The sequence below is a fragment of the Phasianus colchicus genome, chromosome 4 (assembly GCF_987193195.1).
Source record: "Phasianus colchicus chromosome 4, bPhaCol1.hap1.1, whole genome shotgun sequence".
Taxonomy (NCBI): Eukaryota; Metazoa; Chordata; class Aves; order Galliformes; family Phasianidae; genus Phasianus; species Phasianus colchicus.
This window is the reverse complement of record NC_143439.1, coordinates 41918280-41944389: the sequence shown is the minus strand read 5'-3', so window position 1 is coordinate 41944389 and position 26110 is coordinate 41918280. Positions and strand designations below refer to the sequence as shown.

The 26110-nt window shown below is 42.6% G+C and overlaps 1 protein-coding gene across 5 annotated transcripts in view; it reads left to right on the top strand.

Annotated features, from left to right (window-relative positions):
- The first annotated feature begins 388 nt into the window (after positions 1–388).
- Positions 389–26110, top strand: part of PPP3CA (protein phosphatase 3 catalytic subunit alpha) — a 190039-nt gene continuing 164317 nt past the window's right edge. For 3 of the 5 annotated variants that reach the window (XM_090139323.1, XM_090139322.1, XM_090139321.1), the window contains exon 1: positions 389–921. In XM_090139323.1, the coding sequence (XP_089995449.1) occupies positions 864–921 (58 nt within the window). In that variant the 5' untranslated portion in view covers positions 389–863. The remainder of the gene's footprint in view (positions 922–26110) is intronic. The other 2 variants (XM_090139324.1, XM_031608849.2) reach the window with 2 other exon arrangements.

The following is a 26110-nucleotide window of genomic DNA, read 5'->3' as shown; positions in this document are numbered from 1 at the left end:
AGCAGCGGCACGGAGCGGGGCGCTGAGGGGGCCGCGATGAGATGGCGGGCCGCTGGCAAAGCCGGGCTCCGGGCGCGGCAGCCGGAGCGCAGCTCCCTGAGCGACATCCCCGGGCCCCTCCGCGCCCGGCCGATCCCCCGCGGCGGGGCGCTGCAGGCCGGGCCCCGCGGCGCGGGTGGCGGCGCACCTGGGCGGCCCCGGCGCGGCGGCGGTGGGCGGGCGGGAGGCGCTACCTGACAGTGAGTGGCATCGCGCGACGGCCAATGGCGGCGCGGCGGCGCGGGAGCCGGGGAGGGCGGCGCGGGGCGGAGGGGGGGGGCTGCGCCGCGGAGCGTGTGCGGCGCCGCGGGGCCGGGGCCGCTGCGTGTGCGGGGAGAGACCCTCGTGGGGGGGGTGGGTGGGGGGAAGGACGGATCCCGGCCCAGAGCGGCGGCCGGCGGCGGCGGGAGGAGCCGGCGCTGCGCTGCGGAGGAAGGAAGCGAGCGAGGGAGCGAGCGCGGGGCCGCTGCGCGTGCAGCCGGTGGTTACGGCTCTCGGTGCGAACTGGGGCTTTTTCGCCGCCGCCGCCGCCTGACAGTTGTTTGTCGCCGCCGTTTTCTGCGGGGGGGGGGAAAGCGAGCGATCTCCAGCGACCGGGAGGCGTGATTGGAAGCGAGAAATAATTAACTGGAGGAGGAAGAGGAGGCGGAGGAGGACGGGGGTGGAGGAAGACGAAGGAGGAAGGCACCGCGCGCAGAGCCGAGCCCGGCGGAGCGGCGGGACGCGGCAACTTCGGCCCCGGCGCAGCAGCCGGAGCGCTGCCCGCAGCGGCGGCCGCCTCAGCCCGTGCCCGCTGTGCGCGAGGGAGCGCCGCGCCGCCGGACATGTCGGAGCACAAGGCCAGCGAGCCCAAGTTGTCGACGACCGACAGGGTGGTGAAAGGTGGGTGCTGCGCTGCGCTGCGGGCGGCCCGCCCTGGGAGGCGGCGGGGCAGGTACCGGCCGGAGGGCGGCTCGGCCGACGGCTTTGCGGCTCCCCTCGCCTCCTGCCCGGCGCTCCATTGCAGCATTTCCCCCCCTCCTTCCCCCGCCCCGCTCCCCGCCTCCCCTCTCCGCCTTGAAGGCGCTGCACGGGGCTCGCCTCGGAGCGACGGGGAGCCCCGGCTGCCTCCCGGCCCCTTCCCCCGCCAGCCGCTCCCCCGGACGCCCCCCCGCCCCCCGGCTCTCTCCGGGGCTCCGCGCCCCCTTCTCCCTACCCACGGCCCCGCTGCGGCCGAGGCTCCCCATCCCCTTCCTCTGCACGGCCGCCCGCCCCCGCGGCACTGGGGATGCCGGCGGCCGGGGGATGAGGGCAGCAGGGCCGTGCCGTGCTCCGGGGCGCCGGGCGAAGCGGCCGAGGCGGCTTCCTCCTCCTCCGCCGCCGCCTCGGACGCGGGGCTCGGCCTGCTGGGGTGTGAAGTCGGGCGGCGGGCACACCGCGGCCGTGTGTGTGTGTGCGTGTGCGTATGTATGCGTATATGTGTGTGTGTGCGCGCACGCAGATGTGCAGGGGGCTCTGCACCCCCACGCCGCGGCTCCATGATTGCGCTCAGCCCGAGGTGTGCGTGCGCCGTGAGCCGCAGCGTATAAACACAGCTCGTTTGGATTAACAACACTGCAGTGAGGACCAAGGTCGTATTTACCGGGGTAGCGCCCGGTTTGCGCGATCCATGTGCGTTGCTCGGAGTTCGGTACGCTCGGTAGGGTTTTCCTGCCGTGCTGCCCGCCTCGCCTGGCGCGCTGGGATGCGGCGCATCCACCCGGCACACGGAGCCGGTGTTGGGAGCCCGGAGCCGGGGGCTGCGCGCATCCTTGCAGAGCCCGGGGAGCGGAGCGGCGCCGTACGCGCTGCCGTACTGGCGTGAGTGGGTGCCAGGACCGCACGATTAACGTACGGACTATTTAGGAAAGCAAATGACTGTTGTTATTTTGCGTTTGTGTTTATACATACTCATCTCCTTATGCCTTCCCACCGTTCCTTCCCCCTTCTCTCTTTTTTTTTTTTTTTTTTTTGACGTCCTTTTTCCCCCGGATGAAATTGCAGTTCTTTGGATATTGTAAGAAATGCAATTCCAAGCTCAATAAAAGATATTTTTTGGAAGTGGCTTGGAAATTTATCTTCTTCTATCTGGAATTGCTTGCAGCTTGAGTACGTGGTCTGTGCTGTCACACTACCAGCAGGCTTTGGAAGCCTGAAACAGTGATGTTGAGCTGATGCTTATCTTTGTGAGGTCCAACGAATGGCTGTCCTATTGGGAAGCCTTCGTTGCCATCATGGGATGGCAGTTTTTCTGTTTTGTCCTTTTAAAATTCTGACATGTGACCAGACGTCCTGATCTCATGTGTGACAGAACTCCCTTGGACTCAAGCAGATGCTCATATAAATAAGAATAACTGCAGGGTTGGAACTATTATTTTGTATTGACACAACCCTTGGTAGCTTCAGTGGTAGATTTCCATTTTTTACATGTGCCAATAAGTTTGTCATATCTAAACCATTTTCTTAGCAAACTTAGTATGTATAGTTAGATACAATTTTATAGTGCAATTAGAAATCAAATTTGTTAAACTGAGGAAGTACTGGGCAAAGCGTATGTGCTGCTTAGGTGTCTCTTCATCTCAACTCCAAGTGTTGTCCTATGTCCCAACATTTGTTAGATAGTTACTTGTTCTGATACATTGTTAAATCCTTCTAAGGCCTTGAAATAGCACCTGAGGGGAGTAGTGCGCAGTAAACTGGTCCTTTGTAGGATTATTCTTTGCATAGATCTCTGCCTTCCTACAGACTGTAAGGAAATCCAGGAAGAAAACAACTGGTGGTGATAATGGAGATACATAGGGAAAAAGTTGCCTTGTTTTTCTGTGGGGTGTGATTTGTGTCTTCCTGAGATGAGCAACTGAAGAAGGCTTGCAAGGCTAAAATGAATTAAAAGAAAAAAAAAAGCTACAACACCTTGTTAGCACCCATGTCTATAAGTGGAGAGCCCTGATGTTCTACAAAGCAAGCCAGATACTTTGATGGTATTAAGAGAATTGTGAAAAGAATTGTGAAAAGTGAAAACAACTTGTTTCTCCCCCCCTCCCCCCCCCCTTTTTTTTTTTTTAAGTTTAAATATCATATGAAGCTGTGTTTGGAAAAGAAATGTTTGTAGCATATGGATGTAGGCTCTAGATTAAGCTCTTCTCTGCCAGTGTGTGTGTGCTGGGGGTGTGGTTTTTGGTTTTGGTTTTTTTTTTTTTTTTGGTTGGTTGGTTGGGTTTTTTCTGTGTGTGTGTAGAACCTTTCAGTTTGCTGGTACGTGACCAAAGATGTCGGTTGAGATCTGGCTCGTGGAAGTCATGGCTAGGCACTGTTAGCAGTGATGGGGTGGGTATGGGGAGGTGACAGTTCCAGCAGCTCTGTGTGGGTTGCTTATGGCTGCATGCTGCCTCTGAGGTGGGCTGTTGTGGGCTCTTCTCTTGCACTTAAGGGAGTCACGTAGACAGAGGAGTGGGGTATTTCTGTAGGTGAGAACTTCATCTCATGCTCATTTTGCATTGCTTATTGAATCTTCTGAACTGTGCTCAAACTGATGTAAATAAAAAATGCTTTTGGGAGAAGGAAAGAATGGCTCTGAAGCCCCTAATGCTAAAAAAAAAAGTCTCCTCCTACCTCCGTGATGCAACTGGTATAAAATTATGTTCAACAGTTGGAGTGAAATTTTCAGATATGAAATGGTTGTGCAATGGATGATGTAAAGAAGAAATTCAAGTCTGTGTAATGTTAAATTTCCAGAAGCAAATTAACTCTTGGTAAAGCTGACAAAATTAGATTCTTTGGATTTAAAGAAAAGGAATCCACAGCGTGCAGTTGCAGTAGTACTTCTTTGATGTACTTGTGCATTCTCCCTAGCATAGTATGTGTGTTTTGATGCAAATTAGGCCAATCATCTTTAATCATTGGATTTTTTTTATTATTTATTTATTATTTTTTTTTGTAGAGGAGCAATGCTTTGAGAGGCAAGTAAGGTAACCTGTACATTTAAAGGTTGGCAGGATCAAGGCTCGGGATGGCATAATGTTGCAGCAAATGCTGACTCAGCATGTTTACAGATAGACATTCCTTTCTTTCTTGTTAGATGTATGATGCAGCCTTCGCCCAGACTAAGCTGTACATGAGTTCCTTTTTTCTTTCAGGACTGAGAAAGCTCCTCCTTACCCATAGTGCTTTTAAGTCCTGAGACTCACCAGCCAGAGCATGGGCTTGGTTGCTCTTGTGGAGGTGGGAATACCTGTCCAGGAAAAGCTGGACTGGGAGTACTAGCTCATTCCTCATGGGTCACTGAACAGCTGTCTGATGTCAACAGCTTGTGGTCACTACTGACATTAGCAGGATTTGAACCCACCAACCTGGAGGGAGAAGCCGTGTATCAGATTACTTGACCTCCTCAAAATATTCAGTGTTGCATTACCGCCTTCTAGAAATACTGCTCTAAAGCAGAGTAATCCTAAATAAAAACTTCAAAAGTGAGCTGTAATAGTCATACAAAGAAATGAAAGCAGTATTTCTTGGAAATCCCGCTGTTAGCTAGGCATAGTAGTTGTTTGGACTTTTGCATGTATGTCAGATGACTGTGTACTTTTTGAGAATTTGCTGATTTTCTTGTTTGAAAGAAAGTGGAGTTTTAGTGGAATCTCAGCTCTTCAGATGATCTGCTGCCATGACTCTTGATCCTCGGTGTTGGCAATCTCATGTTGAGCATTGCGTGCTTAGGTGTTCGCAGTTACATCAGCAATTAATGAAGCTCAAAAAAGTAGGCACCGGTCTCTTCTATCTCTGAATTTCTAACTGTCTAATGTTCAGGCTGTCAGTTGTTTGTAATATAATATGAATGTCAGTCCCAATCAATGTTAGCCATCAGTGTTAACTTCAGATTCATGAAAGGTAAAACTGGTGTTTATTGCTGTCAATAATGGAAGTTAGCTGTGAAGTTTGAAGTTTCCATTAGTCCAGGGAGACTCGTACGTACCCTGCTAAGGCTCATGCATCTGACTGACCTTCAGTGAGCCAGAGCAGGTGTACTGCAGAAGCCTGCCTCTGTCTTTCTGTGAGTAAAATGTAATGTTTTCCAGCTTGGATGTTTCATGCAAGCGCTGGCTTGTCCTTATGTGTTAATTCTGCGTGATGACCTCAATGTCAGTAGCATTGGTAAACATGGTATGCATTTTGGTTTAAATTTAAGTATGACAAAATCTATGGCAAGGGATGATCCTACTTGGATATTACAACTGCCTAATAACAGTAGATGAAATGGTTTTGTGCCTCTCCAGAGATGCTGGAAGTTCAATATCCCTCAGCTCCTCACGAGGGAGAGGAAGGATTTGCTTTGTAGCTGTTTCTATTTTTGTTTTAATTAATTAAATTTATCCTTGTAATACTTAAGAATGCACTCATGCTCTGAGGAAGCCTGCATCTGGGTTTAAGGGATGCTATCAGATGGAGAATCTGCCTGTAGTTCTGTCAGAAAGGTACCTAGGTTGCTCTCAAACTAATGCCTTCTATTAATTTCCATGGAAACTACAACAGATGCAAAAAGCACAATACCAATGTTTGGTAGAGCATGTTCTCAGCTACAAAGCACTATTTTTCAACGTAGTCACCACCATTAGCAAATTCGTATGCACGAGCTCATGGAGGCATTCTTTATTTTGTGTTGTCACAGCTGTGCATGGCCATCCGGAATGTGGCTTGTCCTTTTGTGTTACTGTCACCACTGCTGAAATGCACCATCCGCTGCTTCGCTGTGCTCATATCCGCTGTTTGGTCTCCATCAGCATTCAGCAAATGTCAATGAATGCCTTTTTCTCCACATGAAGGAGTTCAGTGACACACCTTTGCTTCATAAGTGCTTCTGTGTCAGGTGCCATTTTGTCAGGCTGCCCCTCTGCTACCATCTGTCACACAGCAACAAACTGTAATGAAATATTGATGGGAAGGTTCAACATCTACTGCTGCGTTACCAACATCTACCTCCTGACATCATGAGCCAAGTTAATAAAATGGGAGGCATTACTTTTGGAGCAGCCCTCATCGCATGGCTGCAGCAGAAGAGTTTCTGCTCCTTACTATTTTCCTTCACTGAAAGAATGGCTTTGCTAGCTTTGTAGTTGAAGATCCCCTGGTATCTTCATGAAGCAAGCCATAGGAGGGGCAGCTGAGAACAGAATAGAAGTGAATTTGCTTGCTTAGGGCTCAAGTTAGGATAACTTAGAATAGAAATTGAGATTGGCTTGTTGTTTTCTTATGTCTAACTGCTATGTTCTTGTATCTCATGGTCAGAACTCAGTTAATACTTCTAAAACTAATGGCTTCTATCAGTTGGATGTTGCCTAGGTATTGCAGTCTTGTGTTTCTTGCACTTTGTAAACTTGTGCCTGAGTGACTAATGACTGCACTTGTTTTAAAGGATTGGGAATGTAGTAAGGAGAAATTTAAACAAAAGCAAAGTACAGTGCTTGACAGTTATGCTTGTGTAATTAAGCTGGTGATTTATTTTGATTTGTGAACTCAGTTTACCTCTTACTCATTAAGATAGTTTTGTAAATAAGACCTTTAGTTAAACAAGCCTTTTACTGCACAGCCATAGAGAAAAACCATGCGTGCACTGAAGGATGCCTTTCTTAGGCAGCTGATATTGCGTTGGTGGGAGATTCTTCTCATGCTGTAGACTGATATGAGGTGAGATGAGAGAAAAGCCTGCCTTATTTGTGTTTAAAATCCTTTTCTGTTTTTGAATTCCACATTGTCTAAAGCTTTCTGCTGTTTCATGCTCTTTTTGGCTGGGCCTAGCGAGAGAACTAGTGTTTTTGATACCACTGGTGGTAGTGAGAAACTTGAAAGAGGAGTTCATGCTGGGTGTTATCAGCCTTTAACTTCAGTGGAAAATATGAACCAATGGAGGTAATTTTCCATAGGGGAATGCTGTACAGAGCAGTTGTTTCCTCTTTGCTGTCTATTCCCAATTTCAACGTTATCTACATCCATTACATGCATCTCATTTAGAGATGATAGATGCTACATGGTTATTCTTGCTTTTCTTTGTAGATCGTAGCAAGGAGATTTAAAAAAATAAAAATAAAAAAAGAGTATTAAGTTGTATAGTCAAATCTATTTTTCTTTTTAGGTAGTCCCATGATTACTAGAACTCTCAGAATTCTTCCCACCAGATAGTTCTTGAGGAAATTTCTGCCAAAAGACACTTGGAGTAATGTTAATAAAATAAGCTTTTCGCTTACTTCTCATAGCTTTTCTTTTCCAAACTCATTGTCCTTCTTCAGTTTCTTCTGTTTTGCTGAGTAGCTTCTACTTGAAGTACAGAAGGAGTAAAAAATTTGGGTACTCTGTTTAGTATGGATATTGGTTCCTTTAAGGCTTCCTAGAGATGTTGATACACACCATGTTGTGGGGGATAGTTCCTTCTTTACAACTTGGAAGAATACGGACAGAAGTACTTCCTTAAGAGTATTGTAAGATACAAAGATACTGTTTTACTCTTTTTATTTTCTTAAGAATGTGCCATAAAAGAAGCCACAAGTTTCTGAAGTAGCAGCCACTTCAAATCACCTTCATGAAAAAGTGCCTTCTTACATCCTTTTATATGTGGTTTCGGGAGTCAAATGCAAGTTGCTGTTGTGTATCATTTTTTCAGCTGAGTGCTTAAATCATTTCCTGTTCTGATAACTGGTCATTTACCTTGACTTTCCCCCAGGAAAGATCTTTCTATGGCTTCTGAGTCAATAACGGTGAAATGTATCACCCCAAGTCTAAAAATCACTTCAGTGTGTGTGTGGCCTCATTTGTGTAAGCCTGTGGTTCACTGGGGGCTCTACCACTCAGCTTGGAGATTGCAGTGTGTTAGTGCTGTGTTCTTGTTGTTTAACTCTTGGATGGAGGAAGAGATAGAAGACTGGATGTGGAGAAGCATGGACAGTAAAATGCTATGATGTTAAAATTTGTCGCTTATAAATATCTGAAGTACTCATTCCTACCTCACTTGCTCCCCCACCAGAAAGCTGATATTGTTGAAATGACACCTCCAGAGCTGTACCTCTTTGACGGTCATTTACATGCATTATAAACTATCTATTTTTATAATCAAGGTTAGGCATGTTAACATTGGCACCACTTGTGTATGAGGAGAACATGACCATCTTATTTAAGATTTAATTGCAACACCAACACAGTTTCTGACTGATACCATTTGTACTTGGAACTGAAGAGGAGAAAGAGTAGAGTGGAAAGGCATTGGAGGTGTTTGCAAGTGTGGTGTCCATGTTGCTCTTGCTTAAGACATAGAAATAGGTGGTGTTTTTTCCTTTTTATAGTGCGTTTCATGAAGCTTTTGAGAACACTGATGACTATCTAACACTTAAGCTTCTTTCTACTTAGAAATACAGCTGTGCTGTACTGAAGTTCTACTGCATCTTCCTTTTAGTTTTCAGTCTCTTTTAATACTTTCTTCCTTTTAAGAGTCAGTAAGCTCTTTCTCTTCTTGTTGATGTTCCTTTCATGCATTTCTTCCAACCTTTCTGACTAAGCATGTTGAGCAGCCTAAGTGCTGCCTGTTAGCAGTCATCGTGTTGCATGTACTTAGTGTAAGTTGTGTTCACCAAACACAACTTGTTTCCTTTGACTGTGCATCTATAGGCATCTGTAAGTGCCCAGGGAAGCATGTGAGGACAGGGGAAGTATATTATGACTCTTCCTCTGACTTGTGTTGTAATTCTGCAGCCAACTGCTGACTCTGTGGCTTTCTTTTCAGCCAGTAGCTCCACTGTCAGTGTGCTGCTCAAGCTCTCCCCAACTTGTCACAGAAGGATGTCTATATTTTGCAGTTCAGCTGCTGCTTGCAGGTTGCCTAGCAGTAACACTGAAAACTCACAAGCATGACTGTTAGTTTTAACTCATGTAGCTTGCAAAGAGCTCTGAGAGCTAGCATAGATGGCAGTAGTTTTGGTTAATTTAGGAAAAGAGGGAGCATAAATGCGCATGCTTTGTTGTCTGTGCAACCAGGCTCAGAAGTTAATTAGCACAGGAAGATAATATTTAATGAAGGTAGTAACACTTGCCTGAAAAAAACTGAACTTCACCATGGGTGAGTGAACTTAAAAGCCTCCACCTTAATATCTAAGCATGGGAGGTATAGAACTTGGTCTGAGTATAGGTTATGCAAAATATCTGTGCCAGAGAAAGAATAAAAAATGCTGCAGAAAATATGATTGCTCTAAATCTTAGCAATAGTAATAGCTATGTTCCCATCTTTCGGATATGCAGACGTGAATGAATAAAATAATTCAAGTCTCCGTTTTGTGGTTTTCCAAATTGAGAAGTTATTTAATGGGATAAAATGCATACTGATGGAAAGAGGTATTGGTATAAAACTGCTACTTTTTTCCATCACATTCCTTTTCCTCCATGCCATCTTTTAAATCGTGTGTCTTAGGAATTTTGTTGCAGCATATTGATGTCAGCCAGTATACCTTCCTTGAGTTGTGCTCATTCTTGCCCAGCGTAGAACTGATGGACTGGAGGGAAAGAAGATTACAAATCTGACTAGACAATCAAGTAACCTAAAGCAAGGTTACCTGATTGTGGTGGTTAAATTCTCAACAACAAAATCAGAATAACTAACCTCCTGCAGAGCAAATTGTACTATGATGTTTTCTCTGATACTTGCCAATTACACAAAAATATCAGGCCTGAACAGCATTGCCACAAGAAAGGAAGTGCGCTTTGACCTTGTGATTAGAATGGGGAAAATAACATGTGTTAATAATGGGTTATGCAGATGTGATGTTGCAGACAGTGTTTAACACTCACTCTGGGCATTGTTCAATAGACTTAATTAATAGAATCCCAACTACAGTTTTTTAGCCTAATTTAGTGTGACTAGGGTTTAACTTCTGATTTAAGCATTTGTGAGTGTCTTTGTGAAGGTGGGTTATGCAATTTTTTTCTCCTTGCTGATAGTGACAGCCAAGTAATTGTGTGGCCAGATAAAAGCCGAGTTCCGTAATTGTTCATGTTTTGGAGTACCCATCATTCGAAAAGAAATCGTTAATGGTCTAGATAAATGGCTCAGGGGGAGAAAAAGAGGCTCAGCCTGTCATCTTCTTTTTGCTTTTCTTGTTCATGAGCTTTTTCTCATTCTTTACTGTGGCTGTATGTTACTTGTTATCTGGTCTCAGATCAGTTCCTATGAAAATGGGTATACAGCATATGTGATTGTGTGGTATTCTTTCTGAAGCGTTTAGAATTCTTCTGGAATTGTTTCCTAAAGTGGGAAACCTGGTAAAATAAACGTTCATTTTTTATTATAACTAAAGACAAAGCAGCAAAGAGCTTGTGACATCTCTCTGGTTTACAGTCCTCTGTGGGTGATATGGGAGGGGAAGGCATGTGGCTAGAGAGAAATATGGTGGTGTATTTTCTCTACAAATGACATAAAATTGCACGAAATAGTGACTTTGGGAGTTCTGCAGAGAACTGTAGGCTTACATGCTTTGCCCTGGCTTTTTCTCCATCTGGCAAAGAATAATGCTCCAGTTGAGAGAGAGAGACCTCAAATTCTTTCTGCATCTGTGTTTTTTTTCTTTCCTACTTTCGCCTTCCTTTGCACGTGTGTTTACATCTTTATGGAAAACGTGATTTTGTTCACATACAGTGATACAGTTAAGAAAACAAATAAAAGCTTCTAGATGGTGAAACCTGCCTTCTTGATGGCCTCAGAGAAAAATTGTTTCATCATCTACTTTGGACTTGAGATACTGTTCTACTCAGCACAGTTCTTTTTAACAACAAATTTGAAACTTCTTGACTGATTCTGCTTTTATTACTGCATAGAACAAATCTGATAATTTAACACCTTTCACTTACGATCATTTATTTCAAGGAGTTTAAAATAATGGGCAATTTGAGTGGAAGGCCATTCAAAGAAAAATCCCTTCCTGTTCCCCCCAAAACAAACAAAACAATCCACAAACAAAATTAAAACATCAAATGCAGCAATTTAAATAATTTTTTTAGTGCTTTTTCCACAGTGTTTGCCAAGTTTCAGTTTGATGTTGATTACAGTGGTCATACTGTGTTACATTCTTTGAAAAAGTGCAACTGGTCATTAGCTACAATGACACGAACAGCTGTAGTATTTTATGATAACAGCTGGAAAGCTAGTTCTCTTCAAAAACTTCAGCGTCCCTTTCATGCTGTTTCAAAGTGAGAAACCAAGATTTTTGTATTTATTCTCTAATTTATGCTAAGAATTTCATAATAGGCAATGGTGGCAATTAGGTATCAAAATATCATGATGCTGTTTGTGACTTGGAACGTTTCCCCTTGTGGGACCTGTTTCGTAATCTGCTGAAATCTGCAGGAGTTGGAATCTTTTCATTAACTTGAGTAAACTGTGAATTGAGTAGTCATCCTGTGACTTACAGTTTTGGCTTTCCTTTTAAGTAGGTGATTTCTATCTGTTTTAAACTGCTTTGCTATATCTGATCTTAAGTGGCTTAGGACAGGACAGCATTATCTCTTATTTTCACAGTGAGCAAAGTATACTCCTACTTTGCAACTCTGTCTTTTAGCAAGTGAACAGGGACTTGTCTTGTATGTATGAAGCTGTTCTTCCCCAGTAATAGTTTGCTGTTTTATTGCTTCGTCTTCAGAAATTTAAGTCTAAGATGTTTCCCATACATGAACGTACTTTGGTGCTTTTTATCACTGAAAAAATCACATAGATGCCATTCTCGTATATAAAGGCTTTTTGCCTATGTGCTGCTCACTTAAAGATACTTTTTCTTTAACAAATGCATCTGGATTGCCTTAAATAAAAGGCAGTCTGCTTTGTTTAACTCAGATTTCTGGTCTAACAGAGTAAGTCTTTAATATTAAAATCACACAGGTAGTAGATGTACATAGGAGATGTGTGTCGTCTTTGAATCATAGAATCATTAAGGTTGGAAGAAACCACTAAGATCATCTAGCCCTGTTATTAGCCCATCACCTGCAGTTCTGTTGCACAGAAATAAGTGCACTGGGGTGGGGGAAGTGGGAAGCAGAGTGCTCATGACTGGAGAAAGGAGACCCAAGGGCATAGCAAGGTGGTGTTGGACATTCAGCTGGGGGATGTGGAAGAAGAAATGCAGAGCACAGTAGGTGAAGGCAGTATTCTCAGGGCAACAAAGAGTTACTCAAGGAATCTTAGCTTGTTGATAAATGGAAAGCACAGAGCTGTTTTAGAAGTGCTTTGCCTAATGAGCTATTTTGGAACAGGTGAATATCTTAGCGTTTTAGAGGTGTTTGTGTGCAGTGGGGCAGGAAGTTAGGCATTAGCCACGAGCCTGACTTTATCAACAAGCAGAGAGCTGGAGAGGCCGCCTGGTGAAAGTTCTAGTTACTCATATACTTTGTGGGTGGATTTAGATTATCAGTGTATAATCTTTGTAGTTTTTATCTTGGGAAACTTTTCTTAAGAAGTGCTTGCTGTCCATACACTGCTAGTAGTAGAGTGGAAAGTGAACCATCTGAGCTTACTAGAAGAAGTTACTTCTGGTAGAAAAGAAAGAACAGAAACTCAAAAAACAAAACAAAAACAAACAAACAAACAAAAACAACCAAAAAAAAAAAACCCAAACAACCACAAAAAATCCACAAAAAGGGGAAAAAAAAACAACCAAACAAAAAACACTGCAAAACATCAACAAAAACAACTCCCAACCATTTTGCAAAAAATAGGGATGTGCTTGTATTAATTTCTGGTGAGATGTCAGCTTTAGCTTCTGGGCAGTCTTCTTTCTACCTTAGCAGGTGTAAATATGTGGAGTTTTTTGATCATTTGTCCTTCTGTTTACTTACTCCAGTAGTGTAATAACATACCCTTTATGACTGCTGTATTGAAGTCACTTTCTCACTCAAGACTAAAAGGTATGAGCTCAGACAGGTTCAGTCACAGAATGGCAGAGGCTGGAATGGCCGTTTGGAGGTTTAGTCTAACCTCTGTTCAAGCACATAGCCCTGCTTGTCTGCTACCATGTCTAGGTGGTTTTTTGAATATCCCTAAGGAGATGCCACCACCTCTCTGGGCAACTTGTGCTGGTTTTCTTAGGAAAAAAGGTGCTTTCTGATATTGAGACAACCCTCATTTTCATAGAATCGTAGAATTGCAAGATTGGAAAGGACCTACTGGATCATCTAGTCATACTGTCCTCCCATTACCATTGCTACCACACGCACTAAACCATATCTCATAGCTCCTCATCCAGATGCCTCTTGAACACAGCCAAGGATGGCAACTCCACCACCTCCCTGGGCAGGCCAATCCAGTGCCTGACCACTCTCTGAGAGATAATGTTTTTCCTTATGTCTAATCTAAACTTCCTCTGGTACAACTTGTGGCCATTTCCCCAGGTTCTGTTTGTTGCCTGGGAGAAGAGGCCAAACCCCTCCTCATCACAACCTCCCTTCAGGAAGTTGTAGAGTGCAGTGAGGTCTCCCCTGAGCCTCCTGTTCTCCAGACTAAACAACCCCAGCTCCCTCAGCCGCTCTCCATAAGACCCCATTGTGCTCCAGACCCCTCACCAGTTTCGTTGCCCTTCTCAGGACACATTCCAGGGTCTTGATGTCTTTTTTGCAGTGAGGGTATCTCTCTTGCAAAACTGAACACAATACTTGAGGTGTGGCCTCACCAGTGCTGAGTACAGGGGGATGATCACCTCCCTGCTCCTGCTGGCCACACTATTTCTAATGCAGACCAGGATGCCGTTGGCCCTCTTGGCCACCTGGGCACACTGTCGGCTCACGTTCAGCCGAGCATCAACCAACACCCCCAGGTCCCTTTCCCCTTCACAGTCATCCAGGCACTCAGCCCCAAGCTTATAGTGCTGCATGGGGTTATTGTGGCCAAAGTGCAGGACCCGGCATTTGGCCTTGTTGAACCTCATCCCATACACTTCAGCTCAGCGATCCAGCTTATCTAGATCACTCTGAAGGGCCTCCCTACCCTTAGGCAGATCAACAGTACCTCCCAGCTTGGTGTCACCTGCAAACTTACTGAGGGTACACTCAATCCCCTCATTTAGGTCATCAATAAGGATATTAAGATGGGCCCCAGTACCGACCCCTGGGGGACACCATTTGTAATGTGTCGCCAGCTGGACTTAACTCCATTAACCACTCCCCTATGAAGAAAGGCTAAGTGAACTGGGTCTGTTTAGCCTTGAGAGAAGAAGACTGAGATGGGACCTGATCCCGATCTATATCTAAAGTGTGGGGGGCAGAGTGGCAAGGCCAGACTCTTTTCAGCAGCGTGTGGAGACAGGACAACGGGAAATGGCCAGAAACTGCAGCATAGGAAGTTCTGCACAAATGTGCAAGAACTTCTTTACAGTGAGGGTGACGGAGCACTGGAACAGGCTGCCCAGGGAGGTTGTGGAGTCTCCTTCTCTGGAGATATTCAAGACCTGCCTGGACACCTACTTGTGCGACCTGGTGTAGGGAATCTGCTTTGGCAGGGGGATTGGACCTCTGGAGGTCCCTTCCAATCCCTACCATTCTGTGATTCTGTGATACCCACTGGGCATGGCCCACTAGCTAGTTCCTTACCCAAAGAGGGCTATACCTCTCCAGGCCACGGGCAGCCAGGTTCCCCAGGAGAATACTGTCTTACTGTGCATTGCTGAGAAGGAGCCTGGCTCAGTGGCTGTCTGTGTCTTCCCTTCAGATATTTGCACATGTAGGTAAGATTTACGTTCCCCCCCTCCCCCAACCTTTTCTCTGGGCTACAGTCCTGGGTTTGTCAGCCTTTTCTCTGTTGAGAAATGTTCCAGTTGCTTAATCATCTCAGTGCCCCTTTCCTCCGTTGGACTCTCTCCAGCTGCTCCATCTCCCTTGCACTAGGGAGCCCAGGACTGGACCCACTGTGGCAGAACTGGGCTATTTGACTCACAGTTTGGTTTTGAAGTGTGAAAGCGGACAATTCTTTGTGTGAAATTGAAATGCAAATACTAGTGAATTTGTACATATAAAGAACTTGTGCATAAGGGAATAGCATATCCTTATACTTTCTAATGAGTTACTTCTGCTTCTCTAGAGCTCTGAATCTCAGATGGTACCTGTGTCACTTGTAAATAGTCTTTGTTTACCACTCAGAAGATATCACAAGGTGAGGGACAACACTCATTAGTGGAAGTCTAAACTATGGGCAACTTTTCATACAGTGTTGACTTCATTTTTTATCCTGTTTTCATGGACAGTACTTTATGGTAAATATTTTTTGTTAATCTTAGAAGTACTTCCAGGCAGAAGGTTTCTCTGCAGATATCCTTTTGGTTGCTATGGTTTCTGAATGTGTATTAGTCTTTTTTTCCCTAGCTTTGAGGGAATTGAAGTAGATGGAGTTCCTATAGGTACTCTTGAAGAATTTGCTAACAGCCTCCTGGACTGAATTAGGAGGAATGTTGCATTCCTACTGACTTAGAGGCATTCAGTCATAATCCCACAGATGGTAGCCTCGCTCCAGTGGCTCCTCAGCCAAGCACATACACCAAATGTCTGAACCTGTGGTTCCTCTCGTACTGAGTCTCCTGCACTACATTAGGAGGAGTGTTGCCAGGAGGTCAAGGCAAGAGGTCTTTGTCCTCTTCTAGGCACTGGTAAAGCCATGTCTGCTGTGCTGGGGTCCCGGTCTGGGCTGTTCAGTATGAAAGAAACGTGGTCATATTGAAGTGAGTCCAAAGAAGGGCCACAAAAATGATAAGGGCTGGAGCATCTCTCATATGAAAAGAGACTGAGATAACTGGGGTTGTTGAGCCTGGAGAACAGGGAGAGCTTGTCTATATATATAAATACCTGATGGGGGAAAAAATGAAGAAGGAGCATTGTGGTTTTTTTCAGTAGTGTCTGGTGACTGATGGGACAAGAGGTAATGGGCACCCTGAAAATTAGAGAATCCAAATCAAAACCAAAAAAATGTTTTTATAATATTATGAGGGATATCAGACATAGAAACAAAGTGACTGGAGAGGTTGTAGAGTCTCCATCCTTGGTGATATTAAAAGCTCTCTGGATGCAGTGCTGGATCACACCTTTCAGGTGGCTCTGCTTGAACAGGGAGTTAAACATGATGATGTCTGGAGGTTCCAACCTAAATGATTCTGTGATTGTCTTTCACTAAATTCTTTAAAATGGCTGATTAAAATGCTGTATATCAATTTACAGGCCATTTGACAAAACATAAGAGTAGAGATCTTTCTTCCTGCAAAAAAGAATGGTGGTATCTGCTAAGGAGATACTTTACAGTACAGCCTTATGTGATTATGAGGATCCATCATAAAAATCCTTCTAGTAATTAGAAAATAGACCTATCTTTTGCTTGTTCCTGCTTTATGTGATCATTTCACAGTGACATGAAGATTAAAACTGAGGTTAATGACAGTCAGTTTAAAAGCTTTGAAATTTATAGTAATAAAGACTTTGTCTTTCAGCTTGGAAGATGTCTTCCAAAAAAAAAAGTAAAATCAAACTTTTCATAAGGCAATCTCTTAAATATTGGTGATGTGGAACAAAAAGAAGTAACTAGAAGAGTTTGAATGTGTCTGAATTGTGCTGACTTCTTCAGAAAAATTATCGATACTAACCCACTAGAAGTTCTGAGCAACTTCTCTAGATGGTATCACCTTCATGCATAATTAATCTGGATAATGAACTTTTTTTTTTATAGTGTAAATGTAGTTTCCATGTATTGCTTTGTTGACTAGATGTACTTGAAGAAAACGATGTGCATCTAGGTACTGTAATTGGAAGTGTGAATTGCCTCAGTGCTCATGTAGATCATAATGTATGTAGGTTGCTCTAAAAGTAATGCCTCCTAATTATTTCTGTGGAAAAAAAACAACAGACACAAAGAGCACAATAATAACACTATTTTATAGAGCGAATTCTCGGCTACAAAACATTGTTTTTCAACACAGTCACCACTGTTAGCTATGTATTTTTGCCAGCAATGAGCAAAAACCCACATGCCAGACTCAAGAAATCTTCCCCAGAGGAAGTGACCCACTCTCACTATCACCACTGCTGAAACACACCACTCATGAGCTCCGTGTGCTCTCATTTGTTGTTTGGTCTCCATAAATGTTCAACAAGCATTACTCAATGTCAGTGAGTGCCATTTCTTCCACGTGGAGAAATTCAGGGACACCCCTTTGCTTCATATGCACTTCCATGTCAGACCCAGTTTGTCAGACTGCCTTTCTGCTGTCATCTGTCACAACGACAACCAAAGGTAATGGAATATTGTTGAAGGGTTCAACCTGTACAGCCATACCACCACCCTCTGCCTCTGATGTTGGCCAGCATTTAAAAAAAAAAAAAAACACACACACAGAAGAGGCATTACTTCTGGAGCAGTCATCATCTAATAAGACCTGGGGCAATGTGCATTGCTATGAAGTAAGTGCTTTTACTGTCTTTGCAACTGACAGAACAACTGGAAAAGGACTTGCTAGTTCAACTGATAAATCTTTGGCCTGAGTACTTGTTACAAAAAAAACTTCTGTCAAAAGATGAGTTTTCAGGGAGAATTTCTGGTTTGAGAAGAGGGAAGTGGGATGTTAAGAGCTGCCATGAGGATACTTATGAAGAAAAAGGGGGAGAAAATGTCAGGTTGAACATAAACTCTGCAACCTGGTAGGATCTTGCTGGCAACCAGACACGACAAAAGAACCGAAGAAGTGCTTTGGATAGATGTAAATGAAGAGCAAACCAGAAAGCTCAGCAACCTGCAGGTGCTTCTAATAGCATATATGCATTTACCTTCAGCTTCAGTGGAAATTCGGGGAGTGATTCTTCTAGCTATGCTGCAGGGCATTTCTCCTAAATTGCTTCGACACTTATGCTTTTCTTTGTTCAGGCCCTGCCAAGAAAAGGCTTTTTAGCAAGTGCGTGCCTGTCAGTCACAAATATTTCACCAGAGGAGATTGTTTTTATGGGTAACACAAAAAACTTCTTGAGAGTGACTGTGGAAGAAAAGTTGTCGTATAGATGTTACAGCATTTATTTATGAGGAAAGGCATGTGATACTAGTGTTTGTTGAGAACCTGCTGCACCCTGATGCTGTGAAATTTTGAGCAAGATAAAAAGCTAACTTCAACTCGTGCTGTGCTTTATCTGAAGCCATGGAACAAGCTCCTTCAAATAAGTAAATTTGTCAGCCACATTAAAAATTCACCAGGGTTTTATAAGGCTTCTATTTTATTTTTATTTTATTTTTTCCTGAAGTCTTAATATAAGAAAACTGTGCGAAGGTAAAACCAAAGGTAAACCTTAGTTCCATCATGATTCTCAAAATGTAGAGGTCTGTGTGAGGGCAGTGAGTTCTTCCTGTGCCTTGATATGGGGTCAGAATTTAAACTGCCTCCCTAACTGTTTAATAGGAAAAAAATTGGCTTTTAAGATGCCAAGTTTTGGCTTGGTTTGAAGAAAATATTTAGTGGCAATAATAGCACTTCCAGTGTACACAGCAGTGAAGTAAACATGAAGGCTCAGTAAGATCAGATAGCTCTCTCTGGCTAAACAGGTCACAAAATCCTTTCACAACTGTATTTTAGCTACAGAATGAATCACCTCAGCCTGAATTTGTTAACCTAGTATTATGGATTATTTTGGTAATAACATTCCTTTCAAGATGTTCCCTTTCCCTTCCAAGCATCACTCTTCTACAACAGCTGCCTTTTTTTTTTTTTTTTAAATGCTTAATAGTGATTTTCTAAAGAGTAGTCTACAAATATGGGAATACTACATGGTAACCATTTTGTTGCAGGAGCCCTTGTTGAAAGACGTGCATTTTTGCACCTTCTGGACATGCATAATTGTATGTGCTGGGGAGCATCTGCCAAGATTTGTCAGACTTTCTTAGTGAAGGATGAGTCTTCTGGAAGTTTCAGTAGGCTGAGGATCTAGGAAAGAGCAGACTGGATTAGTTCTGAAACCCTGTGCTGTGGGAGGCCAGGAAGGAGCAGGCTGAATTTATTGCTGATGCAGTATGCAGCCGTGGTCAGAAAGGATATTGCTCAGAGCTGGGGAAAAGCATAAGTGGAGTTTGAGCTACTTTCCCATTTCTTCATCACTGCTTCCCACAAGGTTATCCTTCAGCCTTCTGTTGCTTTGTTGCCATACTAACAAGGATGTATCTTTTTTTTTTTTTTTTTTTTTTTTAGTTAGTTAAAAAGGAAGAAAGTTTTACTTCTCTACTAGCTCACACCCTGGAACAGACTAATTTAGAACACATTATTCAGAGTGAACTTTACATGCAAGTAGTTCAAAGGAGCAGTTTGTTTGATGTGACCTTCGCTAGTGAGGAGTGCTGAGTACGATAAATGGATTGGAAAGTAGGGTTATTTATTCATGTGCGTGTATCTATTGCATTATAAAAGTCTCTGTTGAGTGGGTGGTTTCTCTTGAAAGATGCTGTAAGAAAATGGGTGCACATAGGTGATGCTATTGTGCATGGCAGTATTGTAGTACAATAAGAAGCTGTTACTGATACTAGCAGCTGCGTCGGACCTGTACTTCTGAACTGGAAATAGGGGCAGTTTGGATGTTTGCTACTGAGCTGTAAATACCAGCATATTAGTGGTTTGTTTCTGATAGAAGAGCGTCCTCCATCTGTTTATATGTATGCTGTTCTAATTCACTGACGTTGTAACAAGAGGAGATGGTGTTCTAACCAGACCCAAACCAGTGTGAAAGGTGTTAAAAGATGCCTTGGTTCTCTTGTGAGCCTTTGACTTTCAATATAAATGGAGATTTAATGTACGAAGCTGTCTGGCCAGCTAGGTCTTGCAGAGGCAATTGCTTTCATGCATTGTGCTATACGCACACTAGACTTTAGCCTAAACTCTTGAGAAATTTTTGGCCTTTTTCACCTCGGAAAATACTTGGGTTTCATGCTGCTAAATCCTACTGAAAATAAATGAACTTGTTCCTGAGCTAACTGAAATGAATGTTTTTCAATTTCTTAAAAAAAAAAAAAAAAAAAAAAGTAAAAATGTGTACAGCTGTACACATGAATTACTTTTTTTTTTTTTTTTTTTCTTTGCATGCAAATTTGGACTTCATGAGAAATAGGATGTTTTCTTGTTTTGGTAACCTAGATGATTGAAACCTATGGTAATTTGGCCTGTCTAGTGTTGTATCCTTCTTCCCTACCAAGAAAATTGTGATGATTGGAATGCATGTTGTCAGCTTCTGTAATCAGGGTACTTTAAATATTTACAATGCTGTGATTACCACACACAACTTCTTACATACGCATACTTCAATATTTTCTGCATTTCAAGTTTACTTCCTGGTTTGTTGCCTACTGTAGTTTTTTTTCTTGCGTTTAACCTAAGGTGATTGGCAAAATGAATAAAATAAAAACTTTTTGACCTCCCAGCTGATGGTTCACCATGTAAATACTTAACAGGATTATTATTTTTTTTAAATATATGGGAGCAACTGTGCCAAGTCTGAAGCTTTCTTGTAGACCAGACTCCCCCCTCAAGTGTCTGCTGAAGGTGTCAGATTATGTACAAGGAAGTCTCTGATGAGAGATTCAAACCTAATAATAATAGAAATATTCCAGTAAACAGGATTGAGCAGTAGGAGGATAAATCCCACTTTGCTGGAGGGGGCTGTGACTGGAAAGCTATCTCAAATGTCTAGGACCAACCTATGAATAAATGCCTGCCTGTATTACTTCGAGTAGATACACATGGCAGAGGAATTCCAGTGCAAGACTTGGCACTCTAATACATCTCCTTTCTGTTGTGTTTTTGATGTGAACTGTTGGTGCCAGATTTGGGTGAAAAAAGCTTTGTTTACAGAAGCTACTCAAACTTCTTGTTTCAGACCCTGACAGTCAATCCAGGGGGAAGTAATAACATAGCCCCAAACTATTACGTCTGTAATCTTTCTTTCCTGCTGGGCAAAGTTCACAGAAAACCATCTGAAACCTGGCTACAAACTGATTTAATTGAATCTCATATTTTAAATTGGGCATATGTTGGATTGAGTCCAGGGCATGAAACTGGAGAGGATTTGGTGGCAGTAATAGACGATGTTCTCCTCTAACTGGATTGTCAGGCATCTGTTTTCTGCCTTGGGGGGAGGCAGTGTGAAAGAATGTGCCCACCCAGCGATAGGCAGAAGAAACTTCGGTCTTGGATTGCTCCTTGCTAGGAATGTTTTAGATGTTGGAGCCTGCAGCTCCAAAACAAGGCTGTGTAAGTGGGTTTAGTCCTCTGGCACAAGAGGACATAGTTGTTGCTAGGCTGAAATTGTGGGAGAAAGTTCCTGTTTTTCCACAAGAATTAAGGGTGACCCTAGACATTGTGCTCTGCACATCTGTATGAGACACGTCTATCCTTGACTTTCCCTTCTCCTGTGTAGTCTAGCAGTTTCCTTTTAAAAAGCTAGATGCTTTGTAACTCCTACCAAAATGAAGCACTCTTTCTGCTTGCCATTCTTCGTGGAAAGATAAAGAGTTTAGACCTCGGTTTGCAGCTGCTGATCATTGTTGAATTCAGGTCAGGCTTTATGGGAAAAAGGATGATGCAAGAACAAGAAGCAAAGAGAAAATAAATATTTATAGAAACATGTCATGCCTGCATATGTGGTGACCTAACTTCTATCTTCCTTCAGAACTCTGAAATTCTCTGATCATCTCTGCCTTCCTTACTCACCTGGCCCACACCATCAGGTATGGGGTCAGTCTTCCTTAACAGTTTTTCTGTTTTTTCCTTTTTTGTTCAAGTTTTTGGTTTTGTTTTGGGAGTCTAGTCCCTTCCCCCAGTCCTTTCTTGCATGATGAAGTATATAAAATACCTGAAGGGTGGTTGTTTTTTTTTTGTTGTTTGTTTTTTAAAGGAGTTGTGGAAGCAAGCGCGCTCGTTCTCCCAGGAGGAAAGCTCAACAGTGTCATGCATCTGTAGCTTCTCTTTTTGTTTTGTTCCTTTCTAGGCCTTGTAAAAGATCCAGGAAGATTTGTCATAAATCACTTCTAATTTCTTCTTGTGTAGAATAGAATCCAATATGTATTTCAATTTTTCTAACAATAAACCTACATAATAAAAACCTACATATTGCAAACATAACTCAGACCTTGTAATAATTGGTCTCTCATTTGCTTCATCTTCTTGTGAAGTTATTGGCTCATGGGATATGTAATGAGGGTTCACCTTAACAGTACAGCCATTGGTTATTTTGATGTTCTTAAGAAATGCTATATTATATATATATATATATATATATATATATAAAGAACTGCTTCAAATATCTTTCTTCATATCTATCTGTGGAGTATTATTCAGGTTTTCAGATGTTTGCGGGTTTAATCGGGGGGGGACTGTGAGATGTGCAGAAGTGCTAGAGGGGAGATAATCTACAGAAAAGGGGAAGATAGTGGAAAGTGGCAACGCAATATTTTCTCTTCTAGTTCTCTACCAGCTTATTTTCTTTCAGTTTTCATTTTCAGTCAGGCCAATCAAGATGCAAGGTGGTTATGTTTTTCTGTTTCTGGCTATTCTAATGCAAGCTGGCATTCTCCTTCTGTTGTCTGTGCAAGTTACCAAAAGAAGAAATGGATCATGTAGCTTCAGTAGGAGTTAACGTGTGTCGAGATCCACAGCAAAGTTTCTTTGAAAATGCACTTAATTTTACTGGTGTTTGATGTATGACATTAGACATCAAAGTAAATAACAATACAAATTATATTTAGCTGTCCTGGTACTCTAGCTAATATGCAAGCTGTTTGTTTTAGCACTTTGCCTTCTTTGAGACACAAAGAAGAAACTCTTCCCTCTCTGGAGTCCACAGGTGCTCAGTGGCTTTCCCATGGGCTTGCAGGAAATCAGCAAGGTTTGTCTCCCAGGTTGCAGCCCAGTGCTCTGATCTGCTTCATCAACACTGTGCTGAAAATAGTGCTATCCGGTGCTACCCCTGCAACAGAACAGTTTGGTCTGGCACATACTTGCTTTTCTTCTTTGCTTCTGGCCTAAGTTGAAGCACTTATTTTATCCTCTAGGTACACGGTGCTTCTGTTCCCAACTGGGATTCCAGAGCAGGAGCAAGGATTTATCTTTAAATGTGGATCTGAGTCATTACCACGAAGCCTGGCCTTTTCAATGCACTCAGATGTTTTTGTAGTTTCAATAGCAAGTCTTTTCCAGAGTAGTAGTTTCTCTTTTTCCTCATTTTTAACTGAGATACTTGCCGCGTTTTAATAATTTTACTTGAAATGCTAAAATGTAAAGTAGTTGAACTGCTCACAAAACAATACTTAATCATTTGCAGTATATATCAGGAGTCTGTTGATCTTTTTAAAAGCAGCAACAACAAAAACCTCAGCAGTTTTTGGTTTTGATCCCATTTTGTGATCTAATTTGATCAGAATCCAGAGTATCTCTGGCACGGGGAGGCAGACAGGAAGGGGTGGGAATGTCTCCCCCAGTTCAGGTGTGCAGTCACAACTCCCTGAAGATTTTGCTGTATCTTAAAAACTGTACGTGCATTATTACTGTTACATCCTGAGACCTTGAGTATGTTCTTAGGCACTCCGCCAAACTGGGAGTATCACAACCTAGGAAACTGGTTAGATTCCGGTATGGTTTGCAGTCCTTGGTAGTTGCTTTGGTTTTGTACAGCTAGTTAAAAGAAGTACCCTCTGAAAAGACTGTTAAAATTTGAGAAAGTTAAGAGTCTTATTTTTTTTTTCTTAATACATATTTCCTAAGGCAAAGTGATTATTCTATAAAATCTGAATCTCTTGTGCTTGTTTTTCTCCCCTTAGAAAGCATACATGAACTTCATAGAAGAGCTGCACGCAGAGAATATATTGCTCTCTGCTTCTCTAAGGGGCAAAGCAGTATTACAGATTGAAAGTGCAATCAATTTACAGCATTAGAGCGGATACGTAATAAATAATTTTTTGTTCTCCCTGGAGAGTGGTGACAACAGCTTAAAAAAATAGTTTTGCATTTCAAGCAGAAGTCAAAACTGCTATTTGTAATAGCATGTATCTTCTGAAAAGAAGGAAGTTAGAGGGTTTGTTGGGTCTTTTTGCAGAGTGGATTGTTCTGTAGGTGGGAGGTATTGGCTTACAGGACAAGCGTCCGGAGAAGGAACCCTGTTCTTTTTTATCTTCCCTTCTACTTTGTCTCTTTTTTTTTTTTTTTTTTCCTCCTTTTCAACTGAATGGTGTTGATTTGTGACATGATCTGAAACACAATGAAAACAAAGTGTGCTGACAGGTTGGCATTCTTTGAGATTTGCTGCCAGAAGTCTTCTGGAAAAATATCTAGTCCTAACATGTACAAAAACTCAGATCAAATGCTCTATGGGAGACTGCTTTCCTTTTGGTTATTATAAAACAGGGGTGAATAATTATAAGTGTTCTACCCGAGGTGGGCTGTCAGTGCTATTGTCCTTCTGAAGACATTATAGTGTGCTAAAGTAGAAAACACCTCAGATGGGGTTTTCTTTCCCTCTGCATTGCTATAAAGTTATGGTGATTTAGTGTGTAAGTCAGCTTTTCATTTAAGCTTACAATCAGCTGAAGGGGATATTTATGGATATTTGTCTAAATCACTCCTATAGAGAATTTTGAATATTTTATGGAGAAGCAAATAAAAAGCCTTAGCTTACTGGATGGGCAATGGGTGGAAACAAACCTTTCTTCAGACTTGTCTAATAAAGTATTTGCTTCATTTATATGGAGATTGTTTTGCCTTTAACTCAACCAGCACAGTATTTGATGAGTGCTCTGAAGGGTAGTGGTGCAAGAAGCATGGGCTGAGTGGTGTTGTTAGGTAACATGGCTTAGCACAACCTACATGGGCTTGTTGCAAGAAAGCCTTTAAGCCTTTTCATGGAAAGATGGCAAGCTTGCAGTCAAGTCTTCTCAGCTTATAGACTTGTTATTTTATTTTTTTTCTTTCTTTTTTTTTTTTTTTTTTTTTCTCCTTACTGACACTGGTTTCCAGTATAGCTAAAGAGTTCCTAATAACATGTACCACTGGAGCTAGCTGTGCTGCTTCCCATACCGCAGCCTTCCTGTCATAGTGTTTCAGATAAGCATAACAGTTTATAGAGGACTGAGGAAATTCACTTAAGGACTAGTAAACATTGTTTGCCTTATCTCTCTTAACCTAAACAATTTCTCTAAATAGCTGGTGGTAAATGATCCCAGTTCTATTAAATTAAAGTATTTGATTTGAGATTAGTTTAAGAGGCCAGCGAGGGTATACTCATCTGTGATGGCAGGCTTGCAAATAAATCACAAGATCGTGTGTGGGTGGTCTCAAGTCAGGCTGATTAACTATATTATCAGTTTTAAGTTTGAACGGAAATAGTGCCTTTTTTTCCTTAGATTCATGTTTGTTCTTTAAAGGCTGGTTATTTTTCCAGAAGTGTATGATCTGATGTCTCACAGAAGATACGAGGAATTGTAAGAGTTTCAGCATCCCCTCAGAACAGTCTGCAAAAGGTTGGAGTTTGTTACATTGACATTCTTGAAAAGCCGGGCTGGATGGAAAGGATTTTTCCTGCTGACATCTCATTTGCTGCTCTGTGGTCAGCTGAAAGGATAATGAAGAGATACGGTGCCTTTGCTATGAGGAAGGTACAACCTTTGACATATTCTTGTGAAGGCTATAGAAGATGACCTGTTTTCTCAGGATCTTGCCTGAAACCGAGTACAAAGTGCTTGTCAGCAACTTAGTGTTGTGTTTTTGATAGTGCTGCCAGGTCTTGTTCAGCTCCTGAAGTTTTGCTGATTAATATGTAAGAGTTACGGTTCTTTTTATTTTGGCTTTAAATTTGTCATCCTCTTTCTGCTGTTAAGCACTGAGAGCACCTCTAGCTGTTTGCTTGCTTTTCTTGAGTTGTGAAATCCTTCTGATTTTATAATTAGTGAAAAGTGTATTTTAAAGAAATTCTGCAGCCATCCCTCCTTCTGGAGGATAGGAGGTGACTGCCCGCGGTTTCTGAATGATTCGATATCAGTCATCTGCAGGCTGAG